A 15,469-nucleotide genomic window follows, 5' to 3' on the forward strand; every position below is an offset into this window, starting at 1 on the left:
GCTACCTTCGACCTTGAGAGCACCAGAGCAGCTGAGAGTTCTTGTGAGTGAGATAAGAGGCCATTATTCATCATTTTTGTGTGTATTTGCAAGAAAGGAAGAGGAAGGCCAAACTAGGAGAGTTGGGGAGCTTGGATCTACTCCCATTTCGGCAGAAGAAGCTATTTGAGGTAACATTCAGAGCTTATTCTCGTGTTTTTCTTGATATGGTCAAATCTAGGGTTTCTTCATGCCTTGTTTGCCTTGTATTTGGAGTGTGAGAGGTCCCATGGGGATATGGTACCTAGATCTGGACCTTAGTAGGTCCAGAGAGTCCTAAATGCCATGCTCTATGCCTTTCCTTTTGAGTTGGAGACTTAGGTTAGCATTTTAGAGGTCATTTCATCAAAAAAAGCCTTGTAGGCGTTGCATGGTGGCCAAGATTGTGACTTTACGTGATGAATGTGCTTGGGAGGGCTAGATCTATGAGTTGTTGGAGTGGATCTGACCTCAGAAGCGAGATTGAGTTGATGCATGGCATGGACTCGCCGAGTCTGAAGAACAGACTCGGCGAGTAGCATGAAGATTGTCCTTAACCACTCAACGAGTGGTCATGCCGAGTTAAGTGGTTGACTCAGTGAGTCAGGGAGAGTTAAGAGGGTAGACAGATGGACTGAGTCGAGCTGGAACTCGCCGAGTTGATCTTGAGACTCGACGAGTTGAGTCGTGGTGGCCCCGCGATTCATGCCAGATGGAAACTCGTCGAGTCAGGGAAGTACTCGACGTGTCAAAAGAGGATCCTAAGGAGTTAGTGAACACGTATAGACTTGCCGAGTCGCTCTAGTGCACTCGCCGAGTCCGGTTAAAGTTGACCGTTGACCAGAGTTGACCAGTGCCGACTTGATAGGGGTAGTCAACCTTAGTTGAGAAAGTGTTAATTAGAGATATATTGTGTTATAGGAGGAGTATAGCTCGGAGGATCGAGCACGAGTGATTTCCGGGATTTGCGAGTTATCGAGATGCGCGAGGTGAGTCTTCTCACTATACTTTACCTTGAGTAGCTAATCAGAGTTATGTGACAGAGTATTTGTATGCTATATGTATGTTATGTGTTGTACTGCATTATTTCTATGTGATTTATGCTATGCATGTTTATGGAGTTGGAACCGGAAGGTTCCCAGAGTTAGAACCAGTGGGTTCACAGAGTAGGGTCTACGGACCCACAGAGTTATAGCCTCGAGTGGCTAATATGTGTTATGTGTGGTATTTTGGGGAACTCACTAAGCTTTGTGCTTACAGTGTTAGTGTTGTTTGTTTCAGGTACTAGTGATGACCGTGGGAAGGCGCCGGCTTGATCTGTACACACGCATGGGATTTTTATGATATGTGATCTTGGGATTTTTGTATGCTATGGATTGGAGTCTTAAAACATTGATGTTTTTATGAAAATTAAATGAAAATGTTTTTATATTATGCGAAAAATTATTTTGAAATTCACGGTGTTACATTATAGTTATACAAAACTCTGTTTTTAAAGTATAAGCATAACTTAGTAAATAAATGATGTATTTTCATGCTAGAGTAGGCTAGGTACTCCTATTAGGACCAGAGTGGCCTGATTTGTGATGCCTTAGCCTAGGGAGAGGTGAGCTGCTATGAGATGCTTGAGAGGGAGTAGGTAGTAGCGAGGGGCTTATGAGAGATTTGTTAGAGAGTGGATTGTGCATGATAGAGTACTTGGAATTTGGGATCTGAAGAGGAGGACTTGGGGTGTATTCTGATACGGTGCAGACAGTAGTATTGGGCCCGTACTACTGAAAGCACCGGAGCGGTGTACAGCCCAAGTAAGAATCTTTGGAATACCAAGGGTCAAGGAGGGATGAGTTGTCGAGTGTGAGTATGCTCGAGTGGATTCTAATTTATCGTATGTTGTATTTCAGAGGTAGATCATGGTGAGGACACGTCTGATGCCTGAGAGCAGTGAGACCAGTGATGAGGAGATCCGTCGGATCATTCATGAGGAGGTGGCTACGACCATCAGGGCAGAGATACCAGAGATGTTCGGGTCTATTAAGACCATGCTGATTGAGACCTTTGACGAGCGTTATGCCACTCTACCTGAGGCTGCTGTTGCAGCGGCCACCGCAGCTATTGCTGCAGCGAGGCCGCAGGGTGGTGATGCGTTGTTGTTTCGAGCGTTCAACAACACAAAACCACCAGAGTTCGATGGGACCCAGGACCTGGTGGCGGCTATGAGATCGATTTCTGACATGGAGGGGTGTTTCTTCACTTGCTCAACTCCTGAGCATTTGAAGGTTCGGTTCGCGCTGAACCAGCTTCGCTTGGGAGCGAAGGACTGGTGGAAGTTTGTGACGGCGCACTTTACGCCTGCTGAGCTTGCGGCAGTGACCTGGGAGAGGTTCACTGCCATGTTCCGAGATGAGTACATTCCACAGGTGGAGAGGGAGCGTTTGGCCCAGGAGTTTCTGACACTCAAGCAGGGTACTGAGTCTGTTACAGCGATTACCAGGATGTTCCATGAGAGGGCGATGTTCTGCCCTGAGCACGTGTCCACCGAGCAGGCACGTATGAGCCGATATCTGAGTATTTTGAGGAGAGACATTCGGGAGTTCGCGGCGAACTCCTCGTACCAGACATTTGTCGAGCTTCAGGCAAATGCCCGGAAGAGGGAGATTGAGCTAGAGACTCAGGCCAGGGAGGAGGCGGAGTCTCAGGGGAAGGATCGGCGACCGACACAGTCTCAGCCAGCAGCCAAGCGGGCCATGCCCGCTGATCCCAAACTAGGGAGCCAGAAGGGCCGCACTTGTGGGAAGTGTGGCAAGGGTCATGATGGAGTCTGTAGAGCGGGATCTTGCTACAAGTGTTGCAAGGAGGGGCACATGGCCAAGGAGTGCCGCAAGGGGTTTGCAGTGTGTTTTCACTGCAATCAGACCGGACACCGGAAGGCAGAGTGTCCGCAGTTGCGAGGATCATCTCAGGGAGCACCTCAGGGATCTGCCCCTGCCGCCATCAGAGCTACCGAGAGTCGGCCAGTGAAGGCCGAGGCGCCAAGGGCACGAGGGAGAGCTTTTCAGCTGACCGCGGAGGAGGTCCGCGCAGCACCCGATGTCGTGGCTGGTATGTATTCTTTCGTGTATTTATTTTGATGTTGAGATATTATGCTTATATTATGTTATGCGTAGATACTTTTCTTGTGAATTCTGTACCTGCCTTGGTGTTATTTGACTCGGGTGCGAGTCGGTCTTTTGTATCTTTGGCTTTTAGTCAGCATATCAGTGTTAGTCGTGAGGCGTTGAGTCAGCCTCTAAGAGTTTCCATAGCTGATGAGAGGGTGATATATGCCACGGAGGTTCTGCGTAATCGAGATTTTCGGTGTTGAGTTCCCGATTGATCTGGTTCCTATTGCGATGGGTGATGTCTGTGTCATTGTGGGCATGGACTGGTTGAGCAGATTTGGTGCGGTTATCGACTGTGAGCGACAGCTGGTGACCATACGAGACCCTAGTGGGGGAGTTCTTTCGGTGTACGGCGAGGGTACACGTTCAGGATCAGCGTTTTGTTCGGCCACTAGGGCGAGGCAGTTTCTACAGCAGGGCTATAAGGGTTTTGTGGCGTATGTGATGGATACGCGGGTGGATTCCGAGAGGCCGAGGTCAGTTGAGGAGGTTCCGGTAGTGCGTGAGTTCCCGGATGTATTTCCCGAGGAGCTGCCGGGTGTGCCTTCTGTGAGGCAAGTGGAATTCAATATCGATATGGTTCCGGGGGCTGCGCCTATCGCTAAGGTGCCTTACCGCCTTGCACCTCCAGAGATGCAAGAGTTATCCTCGCAGCTTCAGGAGCTGCTGGGGAAGGGGTTTATTTGGCCGAGCAGCTCGCCGTGGGGAGCGCCTATCCTGTTCGTCAAGAAGAAGGATGGTTCACACCGGATGTGCATTGATTACCGGGAGTTGAACAAGCTGACGGTCAAGAACCGTTACCCGTTTCCGAGGATCGACGATTTATTCGATCAGTTGCAGGGAGCATCTTGGTTCTCCAAGATCGATTTGAGGTCTGGATATCATCAGGTGAGGGTGCGGGATGAGGACGTCCAGAAGACAGCGTTCAGGACGCGTTATGGGTATTATGAGTTTGTGGTGATGCCTTTCGGGCTCACCAATGCCCCGGCAGTGTTCATGGATCTCATGAACCGAGTGTGCAGGCCGATGCTGGATCGGTTGGTGATTGTATTTATCGACGACATTCTGGTATATTCGAGATCTAGAGAGCAGTTTGAGGAGCATTTGAGAGAGGTTCTCGGAGTTATGAGATCGGAGAGGCTTTATGCCAAATTCTCCAAGTGTGATTTCTGGTTGCGGGAGGTCCAGTTCTTAGGACATCTCGTTAACCAGGAAGGGATATTGGTCGATCCGGCCAAGGTTAAGGCGGTGATCAGTTGGGAGGTGCCGAGGTCACCATCCGAGATCAGGAGTTTCCTAGGGTTGGCAGGGTATTATCGAAGATTTATCAAGGATTTCTCTAAGATCGCAGTGCCACTCACCAGGTTGACCCGGAAGGGTGTTGCTTTTTCATGGGGCCCCGAGCAGCAGGCCTCCTTTGAGACACTTCGCCAAAGGTTGTGCGAAGCCCCGGTGTTAGCCCTCCCGAAAGGGATGGAGGACTTTGTGGTATACTGTGATGCATCGATTTTGGGGTTGGGAGCGGTGCTGATGCAGAGAGGGCATGTGATAGCATATGCATCAAGGTAGCTGAAGCCTCATGAGACGAGATATCCCACCCATGATCTAGAATTGGGGGCAGTGGTGTTCTCCCTCAAGATTTGGCGTCACTACTTGTATGGGGTTCGGTGTACGATATACACGGACCATAAGAGTTTGAAGTATATGATGGATCAGCCCAACCTAAATATGTGTCAGAGAAGGTGGTTGGATGTGGTCAAGGACTATGATTGTGAGATCCTATACCACCTAGGCAAGGCTAATGTGGTAGCCGATGCATTGAGCCGCAGGGCGGAGAGCACCCCGCTGCGGGATGTATGTTTGAGATTGACCGTGATAGCTCCATTGTTGGACGCCATTTGTGGGGCACAGGCCGAGGCTGTGCAACCTGAGATGCAGAAGAGGGAACGGGTTGTTGGTTTGGTTTCAGATTTCGTTACCGATGGTCGGGGGCTTATGACATTTCAGGGGCGTATCTGGGTGCCGTTTGTGGGAGGAACGCGTACCATTTTGATGGATGAGGCTCATCGGTCGAAATTTTTGATCCATCCGGGGGCCACTAAGATGTATTTGGATATGAGAAAGGAGTATTGGTGGCCCTGTATGAAGAGGTATGTCGCGTGGTTTGTTGAGAGGTGCTTGACCTGCCGTAGGGTTAAAACCGAGCACCAGAGGCCACATGGTAAGTTGCAGCCATTGGAGGTTCCCGAATGGAAGTGGGAACATATCACTATGGATTTCATCACCAAATTGCCAAGGAATGCCAGAGGAGTTGATGCAATTTGGGTGATTGTGGACAGATTGACGAAGATTGCTCACTTCCTTGCTATCAGCGAGAGTTCTTCAGCAGAGAAATTGGTGGAGGTGTATGTGAGGGAAGTGGTATCTCGGCATGGGGTGCCGATCTCGATTGTTTCAGACCGTGATGTGCGCTTCACTTCCAGATTCTGGAAGAAGTTTCATGAAGAGTTGGGTACTAGACTACATTTTAGTACCGCATATCATCCCCAGACAGACGGTCAGAGTGAGCGGACGATTCAGACGCTCGAGGACATGCTCCGGGCATGTGTGTTGGATTTCGGGGGTAGCTGGGATGCATATTTGCCCTTCGCAGAGTTTTCCTACAACAACAGCCATCATTCGAGCATTGGTATGCCGCCCTTTGAGCTGTTGTATGGGAGGAGGTGTCGGACCCCCATTTGTTAGGGAGAGGTTGGACAGCGGGTGATGGGCAGTACATAGATCGTGCTTGAGACGACAGAGCAGATCCAACAGGTCAGACAGAGGTTGTTGACCGCTTAGAGCCGACAGAAGAGTTATGCAGACAGACGCCGGTCCGAGCTTGAGTTTCAGGTCGGCGACCTTATACTCCTGAAGGTCTCTCCTTGGAAAGGAGTGATTCGATTCAGGAAGAGGGTCAAGTTGGGGCCCCGATATATTGGTCCTTTCCGAGTGATCGCGAGGGTAGGCTGGGTAGCCTATCATTTGGATTTGCCAGCAGAGTTGGGGCAGATTCACGACACTTTTCATGTGTCGCAGCTGAGGAAGTGTATAGCCGATGAGTCGGCAGTGGTTCCATTAGAGGATATTCAGGTAGATGCGAGCCTCAATTATGCTGAGAGACCAGTGGACATCAGAGATCGGAAATCAAGGTTCTGAGGAACAAGGAGGTACCCCTGGTTTTGGTTCAGTGGCAGCATCGGAAGGGGTCAGAGATGACCTGGGAGCCGGAGCGTGAGATGCGTGAGCAGCATCCGGAGCTATTTGCAGAGCGAGACTTCGAGGGCGAAGTCTAGTTCTAGTGGGGGAGAATTGTAACAGCCCGAATTCCCAGGTATTATTTATTCATATATTTTTGGTGTTTTGTGAGGGGACTCGGCGAGTTGGAGCTCAAACTCGCCGAGTAGGATCGCGGTTTTGGACGCGGGTTCGCGCCTGGACTCGGCGAGTCCGCGCTGTTTAATGAAACCCTAATTTCCTGGTCCTAAGCCCTATTTAAAGGACCTTATGGCCCTTCATTGCGGCTACCTTCGACCTTGAGAGCACCAGAGCAGCTGAGAGTTCTTGTGAGTGAGATAAGAGGCCATTATTCATCATTTTTGTGTGTATTTGCAAGAAAGGAAGAGGAAGGCCAAACTAGGAGAGTTGGGGAGCTTGGATCTACTCCCATTTCGGCAGAAGAAGCTATTTGAGGTAACATTCAGAGCTTATTCTCGTGTTTTTATTGATATGGTCAAATCTAGGGTTTCTTCATGCCTTGTTTGCCTTGTATTTGGAGTGTGAGAGGTCCCATGTGGATATGGTACCTAGATCTGGACCTTAGTAGGTCCAGAGAGTCCTAAATGCTATGCTCTATTCCTTTCCTTTTGAGTTGGAGACTTAGGTTAGCATTTTAGAGGTCATTTCATCAAAAGAAGCCTTGTAGGCGTTGCATGGTAGCCAAGATTGTGACTTTACGTGATGAATGTGCTTAGGAGGGCCAGATCTATGAGTTGTTGGAGCGGATCTGACCTTAGAAGTGAGATTGAGTTGATGCATGGCATGGACATGCCGAGTCTGAAGAACAGACTCGGCGAGTAGCATGAAGATTGTCCTTAACCACTCAGCGAGTGGTCTTGCTGAGTTAAGAGGTTGACTCAGTGAGTCAGGGAGAGTTAAGAGGGATGACAGATGGATTGAGTCGGGCTGGAACTCGCCGAGTTGATCTTGAGACTCGGCGAGTTGAGTCGTGGTGGCCCCGCGATTCATGCCAGGTGGAACTCGTCGAGTCAGGGAAGTACTCAACGTGTCAAAAGAGGATCCTAGGGAGTTAGTGAATACGTATAGACTCGCCGAGTCGCTCTAGTGCACTCGCCGAGTCCGGTCAAAGTTGACCGTTGACCATTGACCAGAGTTGACCAGTGTCGACTTGATAGGGGTAGTCAGCCTTAGTTGAGAAAGTGTTAATTAGAGATATATTGTGTTATAGGAGGATTATAGCTCGGAGGATGGAGCACGAGTGATTTCCAGGATTTGCGAGTTATCGAGATACGCGAGGTGAGTCTTCTCACTATACTTTATCTTGAGTAGGTAATCAGAGTTATGTGACAGAGTATTTGTATGCTATATGTATGTTATGTGTTGTACTGCATTATTTCTATGTGATTTATGCTGTGCATGTTTATAGAGTTGGAACCGGAAAGTTCCCAGAGTTAGAACCAGTGGGTTCACAGAGTAGGGTCTACGGACCCACAGAGTTATAGCCTCGAGTGGCTAATATGTGTTATGTGTGGTATTTTGGGGAACTCACTAAGCTTTGTGCTTACAGTGTTAGTGTTGTTTGTTTCAAGTACTAGTGATGACTGTGGGAAGGCGCCGGCTTGATCTGTACACACGCATGAGATTTTTATGATATGTGATCTTGGGAATTTTGTATGATATGGATTGGAGTCTTAAAACATTGATGTTTTTATGAAAATTAAATGAAAATGTTTTTATATTATGCGAAAAATTATTTTGAAATTCACGGTGTTACATTATAGTTATACAAAACTCTGTTTTTAAAGTATAAGCATAACTTAGTAAATAAATGAGTCTTTTCAGTGACAGTATAGTTAGAACATTAGTAAACTATTATAGGAATAGTTTAGGAGAATGTTATTCATTACTTCTAGTACAATGAAGCACACAAAGAGTCAGTTCAGTTCACGAGTCTATACAAATACAATACGCTTACATGGAATACATTTACATAAATACCATATCAATACACGATAACAGAACAGAACATAATAAGGTGCTATAGCATGGAACAAGTTCAGGATCTAACTATACCAATGAATCACTTCTGCATTAGTGATAGTTATATTGGGTATACATGATCATAGTAATGTGGATGTTCGCGGCTTGTACTCATGCAGGGGTCGTGTGTAGTTCCTAGAATCTCTTGACAAGGGAGCGTCTAGCATAGGATCTAGCCATCATATTATGCCTTAACCCTCAATTAAGGCACAATAGTACTAAAAGTTGTCACTTATTACAAATACTACTGGGGCATCTCGTTAATCATAATAGTATCTTGGTTGATTTGGTCAAGATTGAGGCACTAATATAGTGAGAGATCCCTAAGACTTCGTCTGGGATTAAGAGTTTTTTGGGTTTGGATGGTTATTATAGGAGGTTTATTCAGTATTTTTGCAAGATAGAATTGTCCTTGATTCTTTTGACGAAGAATAGTGTTGCTTTTAGATGGGGAGAGGAGCAATATGTAGCTTCTGAGATTTTGAGATAAAAGTTACGTGAGGCACCAGTTTTGACTCTATCTGAGGACATGGAGGATACAGTAGTTTATATTGATGTTGTAACACTCTACATTTTCAAATATATATATTTTTTTCATTTTTAAAACCACATAAAACACAATCTCACATTTCTCAAAAACCCAAATGTATAAATTGTTCAAAACACAAGAACACAAAATGTTTGATAATATCTCAGAATCCTCAAAACATAATCTCTAGCTGGTGTGTACAATCATGACGGCGCCTTCCCGGGATCCTAAGATGTACCTAAAACACATTTTACACAAACACTGTAAGCATGAAGCTTAGTGAGTTCCTCAAAATACAACATACACAAATAATAAGCCTCTCATGGCTATAGCTCAGCATGGACCCCTCCGGTCATGCGTCTCGGTGAGGACCCTCCAGTCTCACGGCTCGGTATGGACCCTCCGGTCATGTGTCTTAGTGAAGACCCTTCGGTTTCACAGCTCGGGTTGGACTCTCCAGTCCTATATCTCAATGAAGACCCTCTGGTCTCACAACTCGGTTTGGACCCTCCGGTCCTAACTTAGTAAGGCACAAAATAATATATAGCATAAATCACAAAGACAAAATGCATAATATCACATAACTCAGTATAAGCACATAAGACCCTCCAATTAATAACTCAAATAAGACCCTCCGATCACACAGTATTACCACTCAGGTATGTATAGTGAGAAGACTCACCTCGTATGTAAGCAAGTAGGTCTCATACTCAACGATCGGTCTAGAATCCACCTACATATCATAATCATCTCTAATTAACACTTCATAACAACAAATCTAAAGATGTTAAGCTAACCTCTTTCCTAATTCTTGGAAAGGATGAAAGACCATTTTACCCCTCCATGGTCTACATAATCCATATCTTGACCAAACCCTAGCACAAAGATGTAACAGCCAAGATGAGAGAAGCGATTTTAGGCGATTTCCGGCGATGTTTCACGCTCGTTTACTTTCTCTCGTTCTGTCTCGGACACTATGACAGTGGTGCAGGTGTTTCGACGATGCCTCACACGAATTCTGGCAAGGTTTCACACCACATGTCCAACGCTTGTTCTCTTTTTCTTATTCTGTCTCTGCCGACTTTGTTTTTCTCTTATTCTCCTTCTCTAGTTCAGTCTCCGGCGGTAAACGATGTAAAATGGTGGTTATCAACAACGGTGATGGTAATGGTTAGAGGCGATCGCCAACGACGTTCTTTCCTACACCGTGGTCTCTCTTTCACTCTTTCGATCTGTGTTTCTCTCATGTCTCTCTCACTGTTTGGACTCTGATGGTGGTTTGCGGTGTCCAATGAACGTTTCAGACGATTTCTGATGGTGGTTAGAAGTGACGGAGATATACCGACGGTTGTTGAGGGGGGTTGTTAATGGACATCATAATTTTTAAACTTTTTATTTAATGATTACCACTTTATATTCACTAATGTTATTTGTAAAATGTGATAGTTTTAGGATTGGATTAAAAGAATTAATGATAGCAGTTAGTTACTAGGTTTGTAATATGATTAATGTTAATAGTTTTCTTGGATTAATATAGTCATATATTTTTCAATAATCCGATTTTATTGAAAATTTTAGCATTTTAACTCAACATTAATATTAAAGAGAACACACTTTTCTATATCTTAAAAATAAAATTTTATACATGTACTAGGTGTGAGACCCGTATATTATACGAGTTGATTAAAACAAAATGTTAAATAGAAACACTTAAATGAGAAATTTATCTGAATTTGAAAATTATGAGAAAAAAAACATGCAAAAAATAAATTAATTAAAACTATGTGTTTAGTTATCAGACTCGTGTATTAAACGGGTTAATTATAACAAAATTTTAAATACAAACGTTTAAATTGTAAATTTATTTGAAATTGAAATTGAAATTTAAAATTAATAGTCATTATGGTAGGTTTAATTTATGAAAACTAAATTAATGATATATTGAAAATAAAAAATAAAGTAAATGATAAGTGGAAAATAAATATATCTCAAAATTATGACAAAATGACATGTGGCCAATTGAATAAGACAAAAACATGTGGCAAAAAAACATTGATTTATTAGAATAGATGGGTTGTTTAAATATTAAAATTTAAATAATAAATATTTTTTTAAAATAAAATTTTAAAATAAGGAATAAATAAACATATTAATTACAATTTACTATCATATTTATTATATTTAATACTTTATATATATATATATATATATATATATATATATATATATATATACACACACACACACACACTAGTTTATAACCTGTGGAAACCACAGTTACAAAATTAATTAAATTATTTTAAATAAGTTATTAATTAAAAGATATTTTTTTTAGTTATATAAAATTATAATCGTTAATTTAAATAAATATAGAAATATTATATCATGTATAATTTGTATCAATTTTATTTTAATTTTATTCTAATGTTATTAATTTAATTTAATTAGAGTGAGAAATTTAAATTTTGAAATTTGAAATGGAGAATTAATAGATTGACAAGTGGTATGCATTAATTATGAGGCCTAATATGATGACAAATGACAAAAGATGAATAAAATATATATTAATTATGAGGTCTAATAGGATGACACATGTCAAAAGAAGATTAAAACTATTCTTTTATTAGAATAAGGATAGGGATATATATATATATATATATATATATATATATATATATATATAAATAAGTAAAAGTATTATGTAATATTTTAATTTTAAAATTTGAAGAACTCATAAATTGACATGTGGATATTATTTATTTAAAAAGTATCATAAAATAACAAATGTCAAAAATAATAAAAGATTGACAAGTGGCAAAATTATTTTTATTTATTAGGAATGATTGGTTGAAAATATAAAAAAACCATACAAAAATAAATATAGTATTAAAATCTATCTTTTTTCTGAAACATCAATAAAACATGAACACTCACCCTTAATAAAATGATACGGATACCATTGGTTTATAAACATTTTTATTAAAATCTATCAACTTAAAATAATAATTACAAAAAAACATAATTAAAAAATTAAGTGTATGAATAAGAAATCCTTTTGTCATAATCTACATAATGCTGTTAAATGTGCTAGTCTTTCTTATTTATGATCACAGATCCCATGGTATGGAGGGGTGCCACCCAGCATCTCTTCCTCTCCATCTGCTTATCATTCTCTTTGTTTAGTTCCAACCGACAGCTTCTCTTCTCCCTCACATTCACAGACACACAAACACACACACACATATATATATATATATATATATAGAGAGAGAGAGAGAGAGAGAGAGAGAGAGAGAGAGAAAAAGAAAGAAAGAAGGTCAATGAGTGATGGTGCTAATCCAACTATAACTCTATAAGCAAGTGGCTGGGTGATTCTCTATCACCTCCATTAAAATGGAGGTTTGTGGTTCTTCTACAACAATGTCACCAAATAGTAGCACCTTCTATCTTTCTCCTTTAACTGTTATGCCCCTTAAATCTGATGGATCTCTTTGTATCTTGGAAGCTCTTTCTTCTACACAGTCAGAAGGTTAGTTGACTAGTTATCAGATAACACAAAATTTTGGTTCTTTAAAAACAAAGAAAACAAGAAAAGTAAAAAACAAAAAACTATTATTTAATTGTTTCTTTTGTTTTACTTAAAATGTGAAGGAATGATGCCAAATTCTTCTTTACCTAAGCTGGAAGACTTTCTTGGGGTTGCTCCTGACTATGGAGGCCATGAGAGAGAAACAATGGCTCTAAGCTTAGACAGCTTGTACCCTGAATCTAGATGGTTGTATCCTGAAGGAGTTCAGTGTCAACCCAACATGTATCAGATTCATGAAGAAGAAGCAAATCTTCCAAAAAACAACTGGGTTGTTTCTCCAACACCACCACCACCGTACCCAGCAGAAACCCCTTACACTTCACTCGACAGCCATAACCACCTGCAAGTCACCACCACAACAAACACCAACCACATGATACAAGAAGGCGGCGGCGGTGATGTTCAGACACTGAGCTTGTCAATGAGCCCTGGTTCTCAGTCAAGCTGTGGAACTGTAAGAACAGATGCTTGTTTGACCGTAGAAAAAAAGAAGAGAGATTCTACCAAAGTTGCTAAAAAGCAGTCTCTACATAGGAAATCACTTGACACTTTTGGTCAAAGAACTTCTCAGTTTAGAGGTGTCACCAGGTAATGCTTTTACTGTTCCACTTTTAAGTTAACGGTTTCACATGAAACTTTGTTTACTTTTGAATCATTAGGCATAGATGGACTGGAAGATATGAAGCACATTTATGGGATAGCAGTTGCCAGAAAGAAGGGCAGACCAGAAAAGGAAGACAAGGTCAACCTTCTTATTTAATTCATATTCATTGTTCTTTATCTTATTTTCGAGTAATAAATATTTCATATTTCCCATTATCTACTAACTAGATTCTTGGTCATGTTTAATTCTTGCTCCATCTCTCAGTTTATCTTGGTAAGTATTTTCTAATTTAAACGTTACAAATTTAATTATTCAACTTTTAGAGTATATATATATATATATATATATATATATATATATATATATATATATATATATATATATATTTCAGAATCATGATTTAACCGCAGGAGGTTATGATATGGAAGAGAAAGCAGCTCGATCTTACGACTTAGCTGCATTGAAGTACTGGGGTTCGTCGACTCATATTAATTTCCCTGTAAGAACATTGATTTGCAAGCGCAAATATTGTTTTATACAAAATTACGAACACTAGAAACAGTTTGCATAACTTGAGTTATATATTGCTGTTTATAGCTTGAGAAGTACCATGAGGAGCTCGAGGAGATGAAGAGTATGAGTCGCCAAGAATTTGTAGCCCACTTACGAAGGTGAAGAACAAACACTAGCATCTTTATTATTTCAAAAAAAATTCTTCTATACTGATCATTAATTGTTGTTTACGAATTTTATAATGTTCATGATTAATTATTCCAGGAAGAGTAGTGGATTTTCTAGGGGTGCTTCTATTTATCGAGGTGTTACAAGGTTGGACAATGTTGTTCATAAATTATTATTAATACACTTTTGATACTCACATGCAATCATTTTGTTTCTCCCGATATGAACAGGCATCATCAGCATGGAAGATGGCAGGCTCGTATCGGCCGTGTTGCTGGAAACAAGGATCTTTACCTCGGTACCTTCGGTATGTTCTTTAAACCAAAAGCTTGAACCATGTTTCTTCCTCAAAATCAATTAATCAGAAGAACAAAAATGTTGAGTAAAATCTAACATTTTAGAGTGTTATTTGATCTAAAACTTCAGGTACTCAGGAAGAGGCAGCTGAGGCATATGATGTTGCCGCAATTAAATTCAGGGGTGTTAATGCTGTAACAAACTTTAATGTTTCTCGATATGATGTTGAGGGGATTATTGCTAGCTCTACTTTACTCACGGGAGAACTAGCCAGACGAAACACCATCACCACCTTGGAGGGTGGTTTTATCCGGAACGGCCAACATGCTCAGCCAAACAACAATTATGATAATCAACAGAGTGTTTGTGATTCAATTACTCTTGAATCTCTTCATGAGAATTTAAAGAAAAATAATAACGATCCACATGAGCTGATTAACAACGATATATCACCGAGCAACAAGATGGACATTCAGTTTTTCAATCCTTGTTCATCGAATACTAGCTTGAGCTGCTCAAGGGAAGAAAGCCCAGATGGAATAAGTGCTTCCATGACTTCTAAGGCAAATGTCAGTTCTAGGGTGTCTTCAGGACATTTCCCAGTGTTCGCTGCATGGACTGATGCTTAAAAGAGTTAAATTTTTGCATGAAAAAGAGAAATCAAGAAACAAGAAGTTGTAGCAATTAGGTTAATCTAATTAAGTCGTATTTTTATTGTTGTGGTGATTAATCAATTTAAGGTGCTAATGGAAGATAAAGGTGGGGGCAAGTTCTTTGCTTGTGTAGCACAGAGAGAACCTATTTTCTAAAACTCCAAATTCAAGGTGAACTTAATTTAGGCCTGCGTCAATCTTTTTGAATACTTTTTAAAAGGGTAATCATGATTATATTCTTGATGAGTGACAGTATGAAAGAAGTTGCGAACCATAAAATGATTAATATATAGAAAAGATTAAACCATAATTAGCTAATGGTTAAGAAGAGAGGATTACATACCAATAATTAGCTACAAATTTGTCTAAAAATTCAAACCCCGTTTTATATGATCAACCACAAAAGCTTTTGTCTCTTATTTTTTCTAGACGACGTCTCTCTCTCTCTCTCTCTCTCTCTCTCTCTCTCTCTCTCTCTCTCTCTCTCTCTCTCTCTCTCTCTCTCTCTCTCTCTCTCTCTCTCTCTCTCTCTCTCTCTCTCTCTCTCTCTCTCTCTCTCTCTCTCTCTCTCTCTCTCTATATATATATATATATATATATATATATATATATATATATATA

General features: G+C 41.4%; 1 protein-coding gene across 2 annotated transcripts; it reads left to right on the forward strand.

The window, feature by feature from the left end:
* Nucleotides 1-12,125: 12,125 nt before the first annotated feature.
* On the forward strand, nucleotides 12,126-15,037 carry LOC145073472 (AP2-like ethylene-responsive transcription factor ANT). 2 transcript variants are annotated; one of them, XM_079020020.1, is made up of 9 exons: nucleotides 12,126-12,553; nucleotides 12,676-13,201; nucleotides 13,273-13,355; nucleotides 13,482-13,490; nucleotides 13,628-13,716; nucleotides 13,815-13,888; nucleotides 13,995-14,045; nucleotides 14,129-14,205; nucleotides 14,325-15,037. In XM_079020020.1, the coding sequence occupies exons 1-9, from the start codon at nucleotides 12,418-12,420 to the stop codon at nucleotides 14,822-14,824; spliced, it is 1,545 nt and encodes a 514-aa protein (XP_078876146.1). In that variant the 5' UTR covers nucleotides 12,126-12,417; the 3' UTR covers nucleotides 14,825-15,037. The 2 variants fall into 2 exon arrangements, with proteins under 2 accessions (XP_078876146.1, XP_078876147.1); XM_079020021.1 differs by lacking the exon at nucleotides 13,482-13,490.
* The last annotated feature ends 432 nt before the right edge of the window (nucleotides 15,038-15,469 follow it).

The sequence above is a fragment of the Lactuca serriola genome, chromosome 9, assembly GCF_051521515.1.
Source record: "Lactuca serriola cultivar US96UC23 chromosome 9, Lser_US96UC23_V15, whole genome shotgun sequence".
Classification (NCBI taxonomy): Eukaryota; Viridiplantae; Streptophyta; class Magnoliopsida; order Asterales; family Asteraceae; genus Lactuca; species Lactuca serriola.

Bases quoted from the DNA above. Each gene is read 5' to 3' on its own strand.
- LOC145073472 (XM_079020020.1), top strand. From the start codon at position 12,418: ATGGAGGTTTGTGGTTCTTCTACAACAATGTCACCAAATAGTAGCACC. The intron at 13,202-13,272 runs GTAATGCTTTTA...TTGAATCATTAG, and splicing joins CAGTTTAGAGGTGTCACCAG to GCATAGATGGACTGGAAGAT. The intron at 13,717-13,814 runs GTAAGAACATTG...TGCTGTTTATAG, and splicing joins CGACTCATATTAATTTCCCT to CTTGAGAAGTACCATGAGGA.